Raw genomic sequence first — 19,565 nt, 5'->3', positions numbered from 1 at the left:
AAGTTCCTTGCTGGGATCTCTGGTTCTGGCAAGCTTTTTTAGATAAAACTTTTTTAGTTAGCTTTTTCTCTCCAGTTTTTGTTCCTGTGAGATCTTCAAGCAAGTATGCTGGAGCTGGGCGACGGGCTGGATGTTGAGATCCAGTGGTCACCCCAGCCGGCCTACGAGCGCGTGCAGGCCCTAGCTCCGCGCTGGGTCGGCCGCGACATAGTCCCACTGGACGGGGACTGGCCCTGCGAGTTAAACGTCTCGCCAGGTAGCCTACGACCAGCCAGAAACTGAGTCACGGCGTCCGTATTGGTCGACAGCCCCCCCACCTCGGTGGAGAGGGGTTCTGTTAGGAGTGGGTGCCCGCCTGTTCCGGTATGGGGAGTAGAATGTTCCCCCTCTCCCCCTGTCGGGTTTTGGGAATGGATGCGGGCGCTTCTGTGGATGGTCGGACCCTCATGATCCCGGGTTCCCCTCTATCCTGTGACACACTCCACATATCTCCCTACTTGCAGGTATACCATTTCCGTAAGACGGATTCACTTTTTGTGATCACGGATGGCCCTAGAAAGGGGTTGCCTGCGTCTGCTGCGGAAGTCCTCCAAAGCCCCCCCAGGGGGATTCAAAGGGACAGACGGTGGTACAGGCTTATTCTATTAAGGGTCGGATTCCTCCGTTTCCTGTTAAGGCGCACTCCACTCGGGCGCTTAGTGCTTCCTGGGCCTTCCGCCATCAGGCGTCAGTGGTTCAGGTTTGCAAGGCCGCTACCTGGTCGTCGGTTCATACCTTTTTACAAAATTTTATAAAGTTGATGTGCTGGCATCGGCGGATGCCTCTTTTGGCCGCAAGGTTCTGCAGGCCGCTGTTTGAGGAGACCGGTGGTCTACCTCGAGGGTTTTTTTCTGTTGGGTTTTCAGTTGAGTCTAATCCTTTTGTTTGATGAGCCTTTAAGACTTCTAGTTGGCACCGGTTGGGCCTTCTGGATTGGATTTTGATTTCCGTTATCCCACCCCTCATTTGGGACGTCCCTACTGATATTAATCAAAGAGGACTGCGTCTGTCAATGAGCGACAGAGAAAATTGGATTTTTTTGTAAGAACTTACCGTAAAATCCTTTTCTCTTAAGCTCATTGACAGACGCAGTACCCGCCCCTCTGTTTGAGTTGGGTTGGGTTAAATTCTCTGACACTGCTTTGTGACATAACTAACATCCTGTAGCAGGGAGAGAGAGGATATACCCTCTGGGACTGCCCCTAAGGTGTGGCCAGAACGTTTTTCCTGCCTAGTGTCCTACTCCTGTAGGGGGCAGTATAACCCTACTGATATTAATCAAGTTCTTACAAAAAATCCAATTTTATCCGCCACAATATAAGCCTGGGTTCACACTGCTGCTATGTCAGGCGTCGCATGTGATTCACACCACATTGCTGTGAAGATCACATGCGATGTCTGTGCAATGCAAATTCAGCCATACAGTTGTATGGCTGAACTCCGATTGGATTCGCACAAAAAATGTTATTCTGCACTGGAATCGGATTCTGTGGGTGTTCACATCCATGCGATCTGATTCCTGTCCGAATTTACAATTTGCACTGCGATCTGATCTGGGGATGTCATTAAATTGTCATTGTATTTGCACCCACAGCGGTTCGCAGAGGGCAGTGTGAACTGCCTGCGGGGGAGATGTGATGCGGGAACCCACACTAGAATCGCCCTGGTTCCCGCATCGCATATGTGTGAACCAAGGCTAAAAGTGCATCAAAACACGTGTGCCTCAACCAATTTTACGTAACTGTGCACCACCACCTGTTCATGCTGCCTTTTTACCGCCCCTCTAAAGACCACTATAAGGTCCCTTTCACACTTGTGTAACCTAAAAGTTGCGCGATTTTACAGCGATTTTTTTTTTTTTTTTTTTTTTTTTTTTTTTTTTTTTTTTTTTTTTTTTTTTTTTTTTTTTTACTGGACTTGGAGCAATGCTTGTGTAATAAACTGCAGGGGTACTCGAAAAGATACTTCACAGGTTCCAGGATCAGGTTACACAGTACTTCTCAGTATTGTTGCTTTTCCACTCAGCCAAGAATAAATCAAATAAAAGTAAACCCAAATCACGGGGGCGGAGCCACATGACATGATCACACCTGGAAGTTGGCAAGCAGCCATTTTAACAATTCTGGTCTATATATGGATTTTTAATTATATCACCAGTATATATTTCACCATTTTTAGATATATTAAGATTTTTGGTTGCACTGCACTATTAGTAGTTATTTTTGGATGTGAGAACACGTCACTGATGAGCCACAACTAAACACGATTATTATCACATATTTAATTGATGCACATTATTGGTGTTTTAATTTTATGGTTGGCGCAGTGTTTTTCTCTTTTTGTTTTTTGACTGACACAGCTCTTGATTCTTCTTATCCATTGTGTATACTGCCCCTTACAAGAGTAGGACACTATTCAAGAAAAGGCTTGACTACGACTATGGGCATTACCAGGGGGTATACATCCATATTCAGCTATAGGCACTTTTTTCCTGCCTAGTCAGGAGTAAGGACCTAGTTCTTTGCTGGGATCTCTGGTCCCGGCAATTTTTTTTCCTTTTTGAATTGATTTTTTCCTATCTTTGTTAGTAGATTCTAACAGGAACAAAACATCAACTGCCAGCCTGGGCGACGGACTGGATAACCTAGACCCAGAGGGTCCCCCTAGTCTGGCCAGTGAGAGTTTGCAGGCCTCAGGTCCGCACTAGGTCGGCCGCGACATCGCTCCAGGCCCGATGGAGTGGTGCCCACCCTGTTCCTGGTATGGTAAGTAGCTGTCCCCTTTCTACCCCTGGAGGGTTTTGGGGTGGACGTGGGTCCCTCACTGGGACAGTGGGACCCCTGAATTCCCCTACCCCCAGCCCTCTAAAAATTTGGTGGTCACTGTGGGTCTTCAGGCCCCCCCACCTGGTTGAGGTTATGAGCTGGCTTTTGCCACATGCTCTTAAGGGGGGCTTGTTGGAGTTGCTGCTGACCGGGTTTTTTCTGGTGCACAACCAGGGGTTAAGCAGGGGGACTAGGGCAGGGATAATGGATAACGGTCAACCAAAATTAACCATAAAAACCTTTTTAAAGTTAAAAACTCTAAAATAGATAAAATCATGGAAATTAATCAAAATAAAAACAACACTAATTAAAGTGTAAAATAACATTTCAATTTTGTATGGAGGAGAGAAAGATATGATAATGCTAGAGATGAAAACCATGGATAAGTAAATGAATAATAGAAGGGATTAATAAAGGCATTTATGTCCCACTCTATATTCAAACCATAAGGATAATAAGATTTTAATGTATAAATCCAGTACGTTTCTCTCCGGGAGAGACACCCCGTATTTTTGAACCACCTCTCCACGGAGATACATACCGGTCAATAATCTGAAAGAGAGTTCCCTTTGGATTTTTTTGATGAAAAAGTAAATAATGTTTGGATACATTGTTTGTCCTTGCCCTTGATGATGCTAGTAATGTGCTCATTAACTCTCACATTAAATGATCTGATTGTGCGCCCCACATACTGTTTGTGACATGGACAGGTCATCAAATAGACTACATGGGTTGTTACACATGTGGCAAAAAATTTGATTGGATATATAGACTATTTGTGACTGTAGATTGGAAGGACAAAAACTTCCTCCTATTGTCACAATTAAATTGACAAACTCTGCATCTCCGGCAAGGATAAAAACCAGTTAAGTCAGCAAAGAATTTTGGCCTAACCGGTTCATCTGGTATATTGGGGGCCAGTTGTCCTCTGAGTGAGGGGGCTCCTCTAAAAGTGACTACTGGCCGGGTAGGGAGAACAGAACTTAAAATAGGATCGTTTTTGAGTACATCCCAATGTTTGGAAACTATCTTTTTGATCGATCGATGTTGGGTCGAATATTCTGTAAAGAAAGACCATTTAAGATTAGATTGATCTATTTTCTTATTATTTGATCCAGTCAATAATTGCATCCTATCTATGTGGGAAACTTCAGTAATGGTAGATTCAAGAACCTCAGGGTTATAACCCTTGGTCAAAAAATCTATTTTTCAACGCCTGTGCTTGCTGAAGAAAATCTTGGTCGTGAGTGCAATTCCTCCTAAGCCTAACAAATTGGCTTTTGGGTACCCCATTTAGCCAAGATCTATGATGGCAGCTGTCAGTGGGTAAGTAGGAATTGCGATCAGTGTCCTTGAAAAACGTACTGGTAATGAATTGGTTGTTAACCAATGAGATGTTGAGATCAAGAAAGTGGATATTGTTCTTACTAAACTCATAAGACAGATGAATTCCCCTTATATTCTCATTTAGAAATGTCATAAATATATCAAGAGACGGTACATCACTCTTCCATAGGAAGAGGATATAGTCTATATAACGTACCCACAAGACCAATTCAGGTGCGTTGTGGGGATAGACATCCTCTTCCCATTTGGCCATAAAGAGGTTTGGCTTATATGAGGAGCATTATCAGTTTGTGGCATTTTCCTTTGGTCTCGCCTCCGCTCTTCAGGTCTTTACAATTGTTGGCCCCGGTGCTAGCATTGTTGCGTCAGCAGGGATCACGGTACTGGGGTACCTGGACGATCTTCTTCTGCGAGCAGAGTCTCCGACTGCTCTGATGGACACCTTGGAGATTACTCTGCGATCTCTGAGGGAGTTCGGTTGGATTCTGAACCTTCAGAAGTCTGCTCTGGTTCCGTCCACAAAACTGGACTATATGGGTGGATTGTTGCTTCCTCTGGAAAAACTACAGAAATCGCAGGAGGCAATTCAGCTAATGTTGTCCAGGAAACGGTCATCCCTTTGGGCTTTTATGCGGGTGCTGGGCCTGATGGTGTCTACCTTAGAGGCGGTTCCGTTTGCACAGTTCCACAGGAGATCTCTGCAAAAAGATTCTGGTGGTATGGGACAAGAATCCACAGTCTAAAGGTCACTTTGTTCTGCAACCGTTCGAAAGGGAAGCCCTCTCTGCTGTACACTCTCCATGCAAGGTACAGAGGTTTGTGGCATGATCTCGGGATCCTCTGGCAGACACATTAGTGACTCCCTGGTGTCAGTATCATCTGATTTATGCCTTTTCCCCCTCTTAAACTTCTGCCAAGACTCCTGTGCAGGATCGAGGCAGCAAGGGATTCTGGTCTTTCTAGTGGCTCCAGACTGGCCTCAGCCAGTCTTAGTACACCGATTCAGTATGGCTGGTCACCGATGCTCCTTGGAGACTTCCTCTTAGGGAAGAACTCCTGCACCAAGGGCCAATCTTCCATCCTGCTTTACAGTTGCTGGTTTTTAACGGCTTGTCTGTGGAAAGTCTGGTATCTAAATCAGTGATTCCTACGCTGTTAAAGGTAAAAAATCTACCTTTAGGAAGATCTACCATCGCACTTGGAAGACGTACGTTGCGGGGTGTGAGTCTTTTGGGGTTCTCCCTCGCTACTTTTCAGTGGCTCAGATCTTGGCTCTCCTCCAATGGGGGGTTGAGCAGCGTCTGACCTTGAGTACCATCAAGGACCAGGTTTTGGCCTTGGCAGTTTTATTTCAGCATCCATTGGCCACACATTCCTTGGTGCGTACCTTTATCCAGGGAGCTCGATACTTGGTTACTCCAGTGCGGTCTCCATTACCGCCATGGGTCCTCAAATTGGTGTTGTCAGTTATCCAGGAATCTCCCTTTGAAAATATCGGGAGGTTCCCCTACTTACGTTGTCCCTGAAGGTGGCCTTTTTGGTGGCTATTACTTCTGTGTGCAGGGTGTCGGAGTTGGCGGTGTTGTCTTGTCGTTCACCTTACCTGTTGGTTTACAAAGCTACGATGGTTCTCGTCCCTGTCCGCTGTTCCTTCCAAAGGTTGTCTCTGATTTCCATTTGAATGAAGACATTGTGTTGCATTCCCCATGTCCCAGGCCTAAACATCCTAAGAAAATTGCTCCGCATTCTCTGGATGTGGTGTGGGCAATCAGGGTGTACCTGGCAGCTACGGAGTCTTTTAGGAAGTCAGACTCACTATTTGTAGTCATGGTTGGACCTCAAAAAGGGTTGGTTGCTTCTGCTGCAACTATTTCCAGATTGATCAGACAGACAGTGATTCAGGCCTATTCAGTTAGGGTTTAGGCTCCTCCTTTCTCTGTTAAGGCGCACTCTACTGAGGCGCTTAGTGTCTCCTGGGCCTTCCGTCATCAGGCGTCATTGATGCATGTTTGCAAGGCGGCCATCTGTGCACATTTACAAAGTTTTATAAAACTTCTGGCATCTGCGGATGCTTCTTTTGGCCGGAGGTTTTGCAGACTGCTGTTTAGAGGACCTGGTCTTCTTTGAGGGTATATTGTTTTTTTTCAGGTGAGCTCCAGTTATGATTGAACTCCTTGTTACCTGATTGGCTATGGTCATCCTTGGGAATTTTTTTTCTGCTGTTTTCCCACCCCTCATGTTTAATACTGCTTTGGGATGTCCCAATGGTTAAGAACAACCAGGAGCTGTGTCCGTCAGTAAACAAAAGACAAAATGGGATTTTTTACTTACTGTACAACCCATTTCTCTGATGTTCATTGATGGAAACCGCACCCACCCCTCTTTGAAGTTGACTTTCTTCTGATGCTGCTTGTAACGAAACTGAGTGCCTAGAGCTGAGTGTGGGTGTTGTACGCCTATGGGCAATCCCAGGGGGTATTGGTCCAGCTTTTTCCTGCCTAGTGTCCTACTACTGTAATGGGCAGTATAACCAATGGTTAAGAAGAATCAGGAGCTGTCAGTCAATGAAGATCAGGGAAATGGATTTTACGGTAAGCCAAAAAATCCAATTTTTTATTCTCTGAAAAATCAAAAGGCATTTCTGTTGACTGAGAGACAATTATTTTTTGTAAGCGTAACCACTTCAATACCTGACACTTTTAACCCCTTAATGACCAGTCCAGTTTTCAGCATTCAGCGCTGTTGCACTTTGTAAGACAATTGCACGGCCATGCAACACTACCCATAAGCCACATAATTTTTTTTCACACAAATAGAGCTTTCTTTTGGTGTGTTTTAATCACCACTGGGGTTTTTTTTTCTTACTAAATAAATTAAAAAACCGAAAACTTTAAAGAAAACATTTTTTTTTTTTTTTTGCTTCGGCTTCTGCTATAAAATGTCAAAATGTATTCTGTTACATTTCTCTGGTGAAAATAACCCAAATCCGTGTTTATTTAGTCTGTGAAAGGGTTAGAGTCCACAAAATATGGTGTGTGTGTGTGTGTGTGTATGTATGTATATATAAATAATATACATTAATATATTATTAATATACATTATATGACAATCAATCCTGATGGCCTATCATTTCTTGAGGCCTGAAAATGCCAGGACAGCACATTCAATAATTGACCCCTTTTTGGAAAGTAGACAGTCCAATGTATTTAGTAAGAGGCATGGTGAACTTGTAGTTTTTTTTTTTTTTTTTTAATCACAATTTTTGGGAAAATGCAGAAAAAAAGTGTGTGTAAAATATATATACACACACAGTGGGTACGGAAAGTATTCAGACCCCCTTAAATTTTTCACTCTTTGTTATATTGCCGCCATTTGCGAAAATCATTTAAGTTCATTCTTCTTCCTCATGAATGTACACACCGCTCCCCATATTGACGGAAAAACACAGAATTGTTGACATTGTTGCAGATTTATTAAAAAAGAAAAACTGAAATCTCACATGGTCCTAAGTATTCAGACCCTTTGCTGTGACACTCATATATTTAACTCAGGTGCTTTCCATTTCTTCGGATCATCCTTGAGATGGTTCTACACCTTCATTTGAGTCCAGCTGTGTTTGATTATACTGATTGGACTTGATTAGGAAAGCCACACACCTGTCTATATAAGACCTTCCAGATCACAATGCATGTCAGAGCAAATGAGAATCATGAGGTCAAAGGAACTGCCTGAAGAGCTCAGAGACAGAATTGTGGCAAGGCACAGATCTGGCCAAGGTTACAAAAAGATTTCTGCTGCACTTAAGGTTCCTAAGAGCACAGTGGCCTCCATAATCCTCAAATGGAAGACGTTTGGGACGACCAGAACCCCTCCTAGAGCTGGCCGTCCGGCCAAACTGAGCTATCGGGGGAGAAGAGCCTTGGTGAGAGAGGTAAAGAAGAACCCAAAGATCACTGTGGCTGAACTCCAGAGATGCAGTCAGGAGATGGGAGAAAGTTGTAGAAAGTCAACCATCACTGCAGCCCTCCACCAGTCGGGGCTTTATGGCAGAGTGGCCCGACGGAAGCCTCTCCTCAGTGTAAGACACATGAAAGCCCGCATGAAGTTTGCTAAAAAAACACCTGAAGGACTCCCAAGATGGTGAGAAATAAGATTCTCTGGTCTGATGAGACCAAAATAGAACTTTTTGGCCTTAATTCTAAGCGGTATGTGTGGAGAAAACCAGGCACTGCTCATCACCTGTCCAATACAGTCCCAACAGTGAAGCATGGTGGTGGCAGCATCGTGCTGTGGGGGTGTTTTTCAGCTGCAGAGACAGGACGACTGGTGGCAATCGAGGGAAAGATGAATGCGGCCAAGTACAGGGATATCCTGGACAAAAACCTTCTCCAGAGTGCTCTGGACCTCAGACTGGGCCTAAGGTTTACCTTCCAACAAGACAATGACCCTAAGCACACAGCTAAAATAACGAAGGAGTGGCTTCACAACAACGCCGTGACTGTTCTTGAATGGCCCAGCCAGAGCCCTGACTTAAACCCAATTGAGCATCTCTGGAGAGACCTAAAAATGGCTGTCCACCAACGTTTACCATCCAACCTGACAGAACTGGAGAGGATCTGCAAGGAGGAATGGCAGAGGATCCCCAAATCCAGGTGTGAAAGACTTGTTGCATCTTTCCCAAAAAGACTCCTGGCTGTATTAGATCAAAAGGGGGCTTCTACTAAATACTGAGTAAAGGGTCTGAATACTTAGGACCATGTGATATTTCAGTTTTTCTTTTTTAATAAATCTGCAACAATGTCAACAATTCTGTGTTTTTCTGTCAGTATGGGGTGCTATGTGTACATTCATGAGGAAGAAGAATGAACCTAAATGATTTTAGCAAATGGCTGCAATATAACAAAGAGTTAAAAATTTAAGGGGGTCTGAATACTTTCTGTACCCACTGTGTGTGTGTGTGTATGTATATATATATATATATATATATATATATATATATATATATATATATATATATATATATATATATATATATATATATATATATATATATATATATATATATATATAAATTTTTTTTTTTTTTTTTTCTCCACATACTGTAACCAGTGCAGTACAGCGTTCTCATATTAACGGGTGTGGCAGTGATTAGGGATGCTGACTGGTAAGACTAGCCAGAGCAATTTAGTGTTACCATAGTGTTACTATGGTAACACTAAATTGCTGCTTTCTTTCATGCCATCCATTTGTATTCAATTTTTTTTTAAAGTTTTGGATAGAGTGAAGAGGGATTAGAACATCTATTCACTTTTTTTTTTTTTTATTGCTGTCTGCCTCCATTAGGGAGATTCTATTTGAACTGTTTACCATTATTGAAAGTAAAAGAAAATCCCAGATGTCCCCAGAAAATTAAGAGGGCAAATCTTCCAATGGGAACATTAGTTCTGAAGACCTTATGGGCCCCAAAGAATTCCCTATTTTTGCAGGGATTTTCTCTCACTTCCTGTTTGGCTATGGAACAGGAAGTGAAAGGAAGTTTCCCAAGTGGGATACAAATGGCAAAAAAAAAAATCTGATGCGTTATAACCCTCCTTTACTCTATCCAAAATGAAAAAAAGAAAACCGTTTTGCCCATAGTTCTACTTTATCCTTCGTTTTACCACAAATGATCTGATAAAGGTTTTTCATGTGCTCTGAATTCATTAGATACCATTACAATAGGAAGTAGGCATCTTGCAGTTCATACAAACTGCGAATGTCCTCAAGTTATTTACTGTCTTGTATTTTCTATAGCAGACATTTAGCTTCATTTTATAAAACCCATGTTTCCCAGCCTGCTGATTTGACAGTAAAAGGGCATTACCACATTGATGAGTGATACTCTTTGCTTTTCCGTCCTGTAAGCAAGCGTCAAGTTCCTGAAAAACATTTTGAACTGACAGCTCCTTTGCAGTGCAGTAGAGCCTGGTTAGTTTACCCTGCTGGCCTGGGTAATTCATACATATTTATATGTCAGAAAGTTCAGATTTCTCTGTACCTCTGGTGCTCTGTGGGTATGACACCTGTGGCTTATCTACAGGGAAACATCCTGTCATTTATCTGCCTCTCCTCTCACTTTGTCCATTCACAGAACACCTTGTATTTTGTGAATAGTTCATAGATTAAAGGCATTCTGTGAATCAATTAGAGGAGAAACGCTGAACTGTCAGTACAAAAGCTGTACTTCTGACATAAACAAATGTATGCATTAAAGTGGTTGTAACCCAAAAAGAAGATCCTGTTTCTTTAAAGCAGAATATACAGCATAGTGCTTGCGCAGTGTCATTTTGTCCCTTTCTATCCTGTAAAATACTTTGATTCTGCCTGTTCCTGTGCCCCCTTATGGCTACTGACCCATTATACCATGGTCAGTTTACGTGCCTCCGTCAGCCCACAGTCTCCCTCCCTGCATTTCGGCTCGGGAGTCTGTGTGTGAGCCATCTCCTCCCCGCTGCTATGGCTGTAAAATCACTAATGCCAAATCCTGGAAGCCCCTTTGTTAAAGAAAGATATACTGTGCAGTATCTGTGGTTTAAAAATTAGGCAGTGAAATATCTTATTTCAGAGCACCGCTGTGCACCCACGTGACCTCCCGCTGCTCTCGTCTTCTCCTCCCAGCTGATGTCAAAAGGAAATCTCAGCCCCTCCCACTGTAGTCCTGAAACCAGGGAATGAGCGCGCTGGGAGGTCACGTGAGCGCACAGCAGCACTCTGAAATAAGGTATTTCTCTACATTATTTTGAAAAAGCTGATACTGCACAGTATATCTGTAACCAAGGGGATTTCAGAATTTGGGATTAGTGACTTTACAACCACTTTGACTGACCAGATTGTTTTTATTTGCAGCCCAGCATACCTGCCCAATGGTAATTTTAAACTTTTTTTAATTTGCCCTGGGAGTTTTAGCTTTTAACTTTTCTATACACAATGCAGACTGAATTTTAAAATAACTTGCGTTTATTTTTCAGTATAAGTCTGATTTAAACTCATGCCTGACAGTGAACCTCTGTTAGCTGTATTCCCTAGGCAACAGAACTTTTTCTTTTTTTTTTTTTTTTCTTTTTTTTACTCTGAATGGGGAAAATGCCAGAGGCTGCTGACTGGACATTTTCTGTGGCTTGTCCGCTCTTGGCTCATTGCTCTATTTGGGGATCATGGACAAACCGTTCTGAAACAGCAGAGCTTTTCAGAAAGTATTTAGGATGCTCGTCTGTTTGACAAAAGCACTAGCGCTCTACCTCTGTGTCCAGACAGCCTAATCGTACATGTCCAACCAGATTATCTTGGTTCAGTAGGCTGACGTTCTTGTGATCAAATTGTCTTATGCCATTCTGATAAGATCTGGATTGGGAATTCATTAAAACTGATATGCTTGCGTAAATGAAAACAAAGGTAGTCTATTCACATTTTTTAGAAAGAACTCTTGACACATTCCTCCAAAATGTAACATTCATTTTCTGACTAAATTCTAACTTACCTGATTTATACATTTATGTTGCATTTGCTGTTCTTGACAGACACCTTTACACCTTCAAAATAGATTTGGTGTTGGGCTTTATTTTTTTTTTTTATTTTTGGTAATAAATGCTTATTTTCTTTTTGTTGAACCTAAACATGTGAAACTATTGTTTTCCAGTAATTTTTCAATGGAGACCTGTACTACTATTTTGCCTTAATCCACAAACAGTGCTTTGGAAAAGTATTCATACCCTTTGAAATTGTCAGAATTTTGTCATGTTACAACCAAATACGTAAATGTATTTTATTGGGATTTTATGTGATAGACTAACACAAAGTGGCACATAATTGTGAAGTGGAAGGAATTTTTTTTACAAATATCTGAAAATTGTGGCATGCATTTGTATTCAGCCCCCCTGACTCAATAATTTGTAGAACCACCTTTCGCTGCAATTACAGTTGCAAGTCTTTTTGGGTACAGTGCATCTGGAAAGTATTTACAGCACTTCACTTTTTCCACATTTTGTTATGTTACAGCCTTATTTCAAAATTGATTAAATTCTTTATTTTCCTCAAAGTTCTACAAACAATACCCCATAATGCCAAAGAAGTTTGAAAACTTTGCAAATTTATTAAAAATAAAAACAAAAAAACCCATGTACATAAGTATTTACAGCCTTTGCTCAATACTTTGTTGAAGCACTCTTGGCACCAATTACAGCCTCAAGTCTTTTTGAGTATGATGCTACAAGCTCGGCACACCTCATTTTGGGCAGTTTCTCTCATTTTTCTTTGCAGGATCTCTCAAGCTCCATCAGGTTGGATGGGGAGCATCGGTGCACAGCCATTTTCAGATCTCTCCAGAGATGTTCAATCGGGTTCAAGTCTGGGCTCTGGCTCAGACATTCACTGAGTTGTTCCATAGCCGCTCCTTTTGTTATCTTGGCTGTGTGCTTAGGGTCGTTGTCTTATTAGAAGATGAACCTTCGCCCCAGTCTGAGGACCAGAGTGCTGTGGAGCAGATTTTTATCAATGATGTCCCTTGATAAATGATTGCTACATTCATCTTTACCCCCGATCCTGACTAGTCTCCTAGTTCTTGCGGCTAAAAAACATCCCCACAACATGGTTCTGCCACCTCCATGGTTCTGCCACCTCCATGCTTCACTGTAGGAGTGGTGCTAGCCAGGTGATGAGCGCCTGGTTTCCTCCAGACATGACGCTTACCATTCAGGCCACAGAGTTCAATCTTTGTTTCATCAGACCAGAGAATTTTGTTTCTCATGGTCTGAGTCCTTCAGGGTGGCTGTCATGCCTTTTACTGAGGAGTGGCTTCCGTCTGGCCAGTCTACCATACAGGCCTGATTGGTGAAGTGCTTGCAGAGATGGTTTTTCTTCTGGAAGGTTCTTCTCTCTCCACAGAGAAGTGCTGGAGCTCTGTCAGAGTGACCATCGGGTTCTTGGTTACCTCCCTGACTAAGGTCTTTCTCCCCCAATCACTCAGTTTGGCTGGACGGCCAGCTCTAGGTAGAGTCCTGGTGGTTCCAAACTTCTCCCATTTACAGATGATGGAGGCCCCTGTGTTGAGACCTTCAAAGCTCCAGAATTTTTTCTGTACCATTCCCCAGATCTGTGGCTCAATACAATCCCGTCTCGGAGGTCTGAAGACAATTCCTTGGACTTTATGGCTTGGTTTGTGCTCTGACATGCACTGTTAACTCTGGGACCTAATATAGTCAGGTGTGTGCCTTTCCAAATCATATCCAATCAACTGAATTCACCACAGGTGGACTCCAATCAAGTTGTAGAATCATCTCAAGGATGATCAGTGTAAACAGGATGCACCTGAGCTCAATTAGGAGTGCCATGGCAAAGGCTGCGAATACTTAATGTACATGTGATTTTTTTTTTTTTTCTTTTTTTTTTTTTTTTTTTTTTTAATTTGCAAAGATTTCAAACAAACTTTTTCACGTTATAATTAAGGGGTATTGTTTTGTAGAATTTTGAAGAAAATAATGAATTCAATCCATTTTGGAATAAGGCTGTAACACAAAATGTGGAAAAAGTGAAGAACTGTGAATACTTTCCGGATGCACTGTATGTCTTTACCAGCTTTTCACATCTAGAGTGTAATATTTTTGCCCATTCTTCTCAAAATAGCTCAAGCTCCTTCAGATTGAATAGAGTGTCTGTAAACAGCAACTTTCAAGCCTTTCCACAGATTCTCAATTGGATTTAGGTCTTTGACTGGGTCATTCTAACAATTGAATATGCTTTGAACTAGGGATGCACCGAAATTTCGTCCACCAAAATTATCGGCCGAAAATGAGCCTCTCTCATTTCGGCCGATAATGGGTTAACAGTGCCGAAAATAAAATATGGCCGCCGTGGGGAAGGAGGAGGGCGCAGCGCAGGGCAGGTTTTAAAAGTCCCGCCTCTGGCCGGCCGTCCGCCTCTCAGTGACGTCCCTACTACAATCTGTGCATTATGAATGGACATACCAGGTCGGGGGGCGGGGCGAGCGGCCGCTATAGAGAGAACTAATGTGATCCTTCCTGTCAGCTCAGCACGTCTATGTGTGAATGAGAACAGAACTGAGCTGACACCGGGGGGGGGGGGGGGGCGGGCGGAGCTGCCGCTATTAGCTGTACCTATGTGAGAGCTTCACTTCACTGACAGGCATGTATCTCCGCTGACAAGGAAGTGAAGCTCTCACATAGTTACAGCTAATAGCGGCCGCTCCGCCCGCCCCCCCCCCCCCCCCGGTGTCAGCTCAGTTCTGTTCTCATTCACACATAGACGTGCTGAGCTGACAGGAAGGATCACATTAGTTCTCTCTATAGCGGCCGCTCGCCCCACCCCCCGACCTGGTATGTCCATTCATAATGCACAGATCGTAGTAGGGACGTCATTGAGAGGCGGTGCCGCCGGCCAGAGGCGGGACTTTTGAATGCAGGACACCCGAGGAGGGGGGAGCTGAGGCAGCTTACCAATGATATTAGTATTATGCAGCATGAGGGGGTTAATGTATTGTCACTGCAGGTCACTCATCTATTAGTGACCGACCAGTGGCAGGTAATTAACCCCTTTGTGCTGCATTAGTGCAACCAGTATCAGTGTTAATTAACACTGGTTGCACTGATACTGGTTGCACTAATGCAGCACAAAGGGGTTAATTACCTGCCACTGGTCGCTCACTAATAGATGAGTGACCAGCAGTGACAATACATTAACCCCCTCATGCTGCATAATACTAATACCATTGGTAATTAAATTAACCACTTGTCAACCCATCACAGTACATATACTGTGACAGGGTGGCAGCGACAGGTGTACGTCGCTACCTGTTTTTGGTGTATGCCCCTCTTCTATCCATTTTAAAAAAAATTTTGGGGGAAAAAGTCATTTCCGGTTTCGGTTTTCGGCCAAGGGCATCCTGCATTTTCGGTTTCGGTCCAAAATTTTCATTTCGGTGCATCCCTACTTTTGAACTAATCCATTCCATTGTAGCTCTGGCTGTATGTTTAGGGTCGTTGTCCTGCTGGAAGGTAAACCTCCTCCCTAGTCTCAAGTCTTTTGCAGACTCCAAGGCCGGCCATACATGGGTCGAATTTAGAATTTTTTCTTTTGAAAATCTTATCCAAGAATTTTCATTTGATTTTCACACAGCAGCCTGCAGCAATGGGCGATTTGCATGTGGCCATTGAATTCGAGTGATTGGGCATGTTGGAAATTTTTTTAAAAACAAACAATTTTTTAATCAATGATGGGAAAATCGTGTGAGAAATATAATCGAAAAAGAAAAGCACATGAAAAGAAAATTCCCAGTTCCGAAAAAATGTTTCTGTACCAACATGAGGTGAAATTGAAGGCTTGGTTGGTTGAATTTCGAAAGCAATAGTGGCATCATCGGATCACAAAACAAATTTCAGATTTTCTAAAGAAAATTAGTTTGGCATTCGACCCATGTATGGCCTGCATAACAGGTTTTCTTCTAAGATTGCCCTGTATTTGGCTCTGTCCATCTTCCTATCACATAAAATACATTTACGTTTTTGGTTGTAACTTGACAAAATGTGCAAAATTTCTAGGCGTAAGAATACTTTTTCAAGGTACTGTATGCTACAGATTCACACGACTGTTAACCATTAATGTAATTAAGGCACAAAATTACATATATGCATCTTCGAAATAGTGAAAAACCTACAAAACCAAAACCTTTGCAACTAATTACTATAATAACGATAGCCCTAAATGTCTTCTTTTTGTAATGCAAATGAGGATACCGGATAGCCATTGTGAGTGACCAGGTCCTCCATGTTCTTCAGGCTGTAGATGGCTCTATTTGCCCCCGTGTATTAGCATCTTTAAAGCTAGCACAAGACCCTGAAGTTGGTAATCTAAATTTGGCAAACCAGGCTTAAAGGGCTACTGGTATTTGTGCCAACTACTATCAGATGAAAGAAATATGGTGAGAAAACTTGCATTGGGACATGCTGCTTTATCCATCAGTCAAAACTGGCTAGACCAGGTACAAGAAAAAGTAAAGTTTAGACTTGTTTTAGTAATCCATGTGCCTCACCCTCTGCATGTAGTTAACACATCAGACACCAAACAATTTGTTTACAATTACATCACTTGTTTTTGAGGTGGTTTAAGGTTTGTATTTTTCTTTTTCTGGTTTTTGTTCAGTTTTTCTTGTCTTTTAACTTTCACCTTTTACAAAGTATAGGAAGAAAATATGTGCACGCTGCCTGACTTCCTGTCTTTTTTTTTCTCATTGGAAACAGGTCATTGAAAACAATGTGCAAAAAATAAGCCCACCATTTTATTGTAAAATTCTTTGTAAATGTAATGTTCCTTTGTTTTTAAACAAAAAAACAAACGTTGTACTTATGTACTCTGTGCAAGGGTTTTGCATAGAACACCCCATTTTTTCTGCCCTACTTTTCTGGGGTCCCCCCATTGGCACTCCAGGCACAACCTGCCTTCCTGAGTGCCCCCAGATCAAGCCACTTGCTAGGGGGGGGGGGGGGGGGCACTCGTCAGGCTTGTTCCTGAACCGCACTGTGTGCTTTACCACGCAGTGCGGCTCATCATTTGATGTGCCAGCAGCGGTAGCCAATGGAGAGTCCAGTGAGGTTAGAGAGAGAGTGCAGTGCTGTTGCTTTGGGGCACAGTGCTTGATCGTGATTGGGCTGAAAAAAGTACATTTTGGGGGGGGGGGGGGGGACGGTTTAAAAGCAAACACCTTTTAGCCTTTATAGCCAATTCAAAGCCACTGTATAATCTTGCACTTGGTGTAACTGGCTGACTGTTTTCTTTTGTGTATTTTTTTTTTTTCCCCTCCAGCATCCTTGCCGTTCATTATTATGACACTGGTTAACAGGCCATACAAGCGAGGTTTCTATTGTGATGATGAATCCATTAGATATCCATACCGAGAAGACACAATAACACATGGTCTAATGGCTGGAGTCACTATTTCCTGCACAGTAATAATTGTAAGTATTTACAGAGACCTAATGCAGTTGTTTACCCCTTTGAAGAGAACCTGCTTATATTTAGATTTTATATTATCCTTGGCATAAAAGAAACTATATTTTTGCAGTCAACTTCTATCCCAAACATAGTTACATAAAGCCGGTACTGAAAAAAGTATGAATGCTGCCAATGCTGACCCCCTTTTGAAAATGTTCTCTTTCGTTCATTGACTGAGTCGCAGCATTCCTCCTGGCCGACATTCACCCACATTCTGATGGAGCCATGGTCTGTCCAGGGCAGTGCCCATTCTGTTCCTGGTATGGTAAGTAGCTGTTCCCCCCTCTACTCCTGGAGGGTTTTTGGGTGGACTTGGGCCCCTCCCTTGGATGGTGGGACCCCTGCCCCCCCCCAAGCCCCTCTAAACTTTCGGTGGTCACTGTAGGTCTTCTGGCTAGGGCTTGGATCCAGGTGGCTGGGCGCCCACTAAAATTTAGGCTGCGGCCTACTAGACCATGCGACCGTGTCAGGTGCCTCTGTTGGGGGATGGCCCTAGTGAGTTTGGCTGAAGTCCCAACTCTTCCTTTGGGCATCTGCCGGACTGGGATCCGTGCACTTGGATCTGGGCCTCCATGAAAATTTAGGCCGCGGCTTGTGTCTGCAAGGCCATGTGGTCAGCTTGGCGCGTCCCCTGGGGGCGGTTTAATTTTTGGGGACATCTTTGCTGCCATTATTGTGTGGGGCGTCTTTTAGAGCTGCGGTACCATAAGGGGACCCTGCCTGGGCATCTGCGTCACGGCGGGCAGCCCCATTTTTTTATGACGTTATTTCCTATTATGTGGGTCTCTATGGAGGGGCTCACAGGGTGACCCCCCTTGTCCCCTTTTTGCGGGGTCCAATAGGTGGTCCATTGGTGGGCCCTCGGTTGGCGTCCCCTTTGCGGGATCGAAGTTGGCGGCCCTCCCCTGATTGTTACATCAGAACCTTAAATTGTTGCGGACGCGAGTCACCTTGCTGGGTCTGCGTTTGCGCACCCTGAGTGCTCAGATATCGAGGATGATTCCTCTGCTCCTCTAGCCGTGCATGAAAAGGCGCTGGTGGATGCACTGTTTGTGTCAGAGCGTAACATTTTAAAAATGGAGGTTGCGGCTAATGCTGCATCAGGGGCGCCAGTCCCTTTCGGCACCCACAGGCCCTTCAAAGCGGCAAGGGTGTTCCCCTTTCCGCTTACTTTGACAAGATTGTCACTTAAAGCGGAGCACCTAAAAAAAAAAAAAGGACATAAAAATACCCCCGGGACAGTCAGGGCTAGTATATTCCTCAATGGATAGCCTCTGAACTGTCCCGGGTTACACTTGCCTTTTAGAAGAAATACTTACCGTATTTTCCGGCGTATAAGACGACTGGGCGTATAAGACGACCCCCTTAATTTTCATCTACCGGTAATACTTATACTTAGGTTACCTTGGAGATATTATACTCGGCGTATAAGACGATCCCCCATCTTTGGGGGATTTTTTTGAGGTTCAAAAGTAGTCTTATACGCCAGAAAATACAGTACCTTGAAAATGTCTTGTCCAGCGCTGCCATCTCAGGTGTGGGCAGCTTGAAGCCAGCGCAATCCTCTTCTGCGTCCTCTTCGGTCCCACGATGCACTGCACCGGCCCCGCCATCACTTCCGGGGCTGCAGCGTCATCCCTGCACAGCTGCATGCCCAGAAGCTGTTTAGCAAGGTATGACGCACCTGCACCGGAAATGACGCCAGGGCCGGTGCAGGCGCATTGATTCCTGGGAGCGATGACGTTCAGCTCCCAGGAATCATTGCAAGCCAGGAAGTGACGACGGGCCGTGGCCGCAGAGGGAGGAAGAGGAAGTAAGGTAAGTATATTTTCTTCTAATCCAAGGTAAGTAAAAAAAAAAAAATTGCGTTTATCCATTTGTTTTTCAGGTGACCTGGCACAAGAAGATGGACAGTGTCATTTTAGGCTGAAACTCCACTTTAACAGTGGGGTTGTCCAAAACGCAGTGGTTCCGAAGTGTTTTTGCCTTGTGGTATTCTTATGAGGATTAACTGCTTAAAAGGTGGACAGTCCCACCTGTAGTGGACTCGCCGGTTTCCAGGTTGAATAAAGCTGCCTTTACAGATCCAGCTGATAGGAGGGCAGAGGCTCTGGCCCGCCATATGTTTGCTGTGGCTGGTTCAGCACTTAGGCCGGTATTTACTATTGCCCTGGTGTCGCAAACTATGACCGAGTGAGCTAAACCTTTACAACGGGACCTGGAGGGGAAACATCTTCTCTCTGTCTTGCGGAGCTGGCGGATCAGTTGATCCAGGGGTAGATTTTTATCTGTGATGCTTCTTTGGATGCAGATCCT

The 19,565-nt window shown here is 43.6% G+C and overlaps 1 protein-coding gene across 1 annotated transcript in view; it reads left to right on the top strand.

The window, feature by feature from the left end:
• PLPP2 (phospholipid phosphatase 2) overlaps positions 1–19,565 on the top strand; it is a 74,880-nt gene that overhangs the window by 32,935 nt on the left and 22,380 nt on the right. The window contains exon 2 of the mRNA XM_082243173.1: positions 17,061–17,212. Coding sequence (XP_082099299.1) covers positions 17,061–17,212 — 152 coding nt within the window. The remainder of the gene's footprint in view (positions 1–17,060; positions 17,213–19,565) is intronic.

This window comes from Pelophylax lessonae, assembly GCF_965119305.1.
Source record: "Pelophylax lessonae genome assembly, chromosome: 1".
NCBI classification, from domain to species: domain Eukaryota; kingdom Metazoa; phylum Chordata; class Amphibia; order Anura; family Ranidae; genus Pelophylax; species Pelophylax lessonae.
Note: the sequence above shows the minus strand (reverse complement) of the source record. Positions and strands in the feature narration are given on the sequence as shown.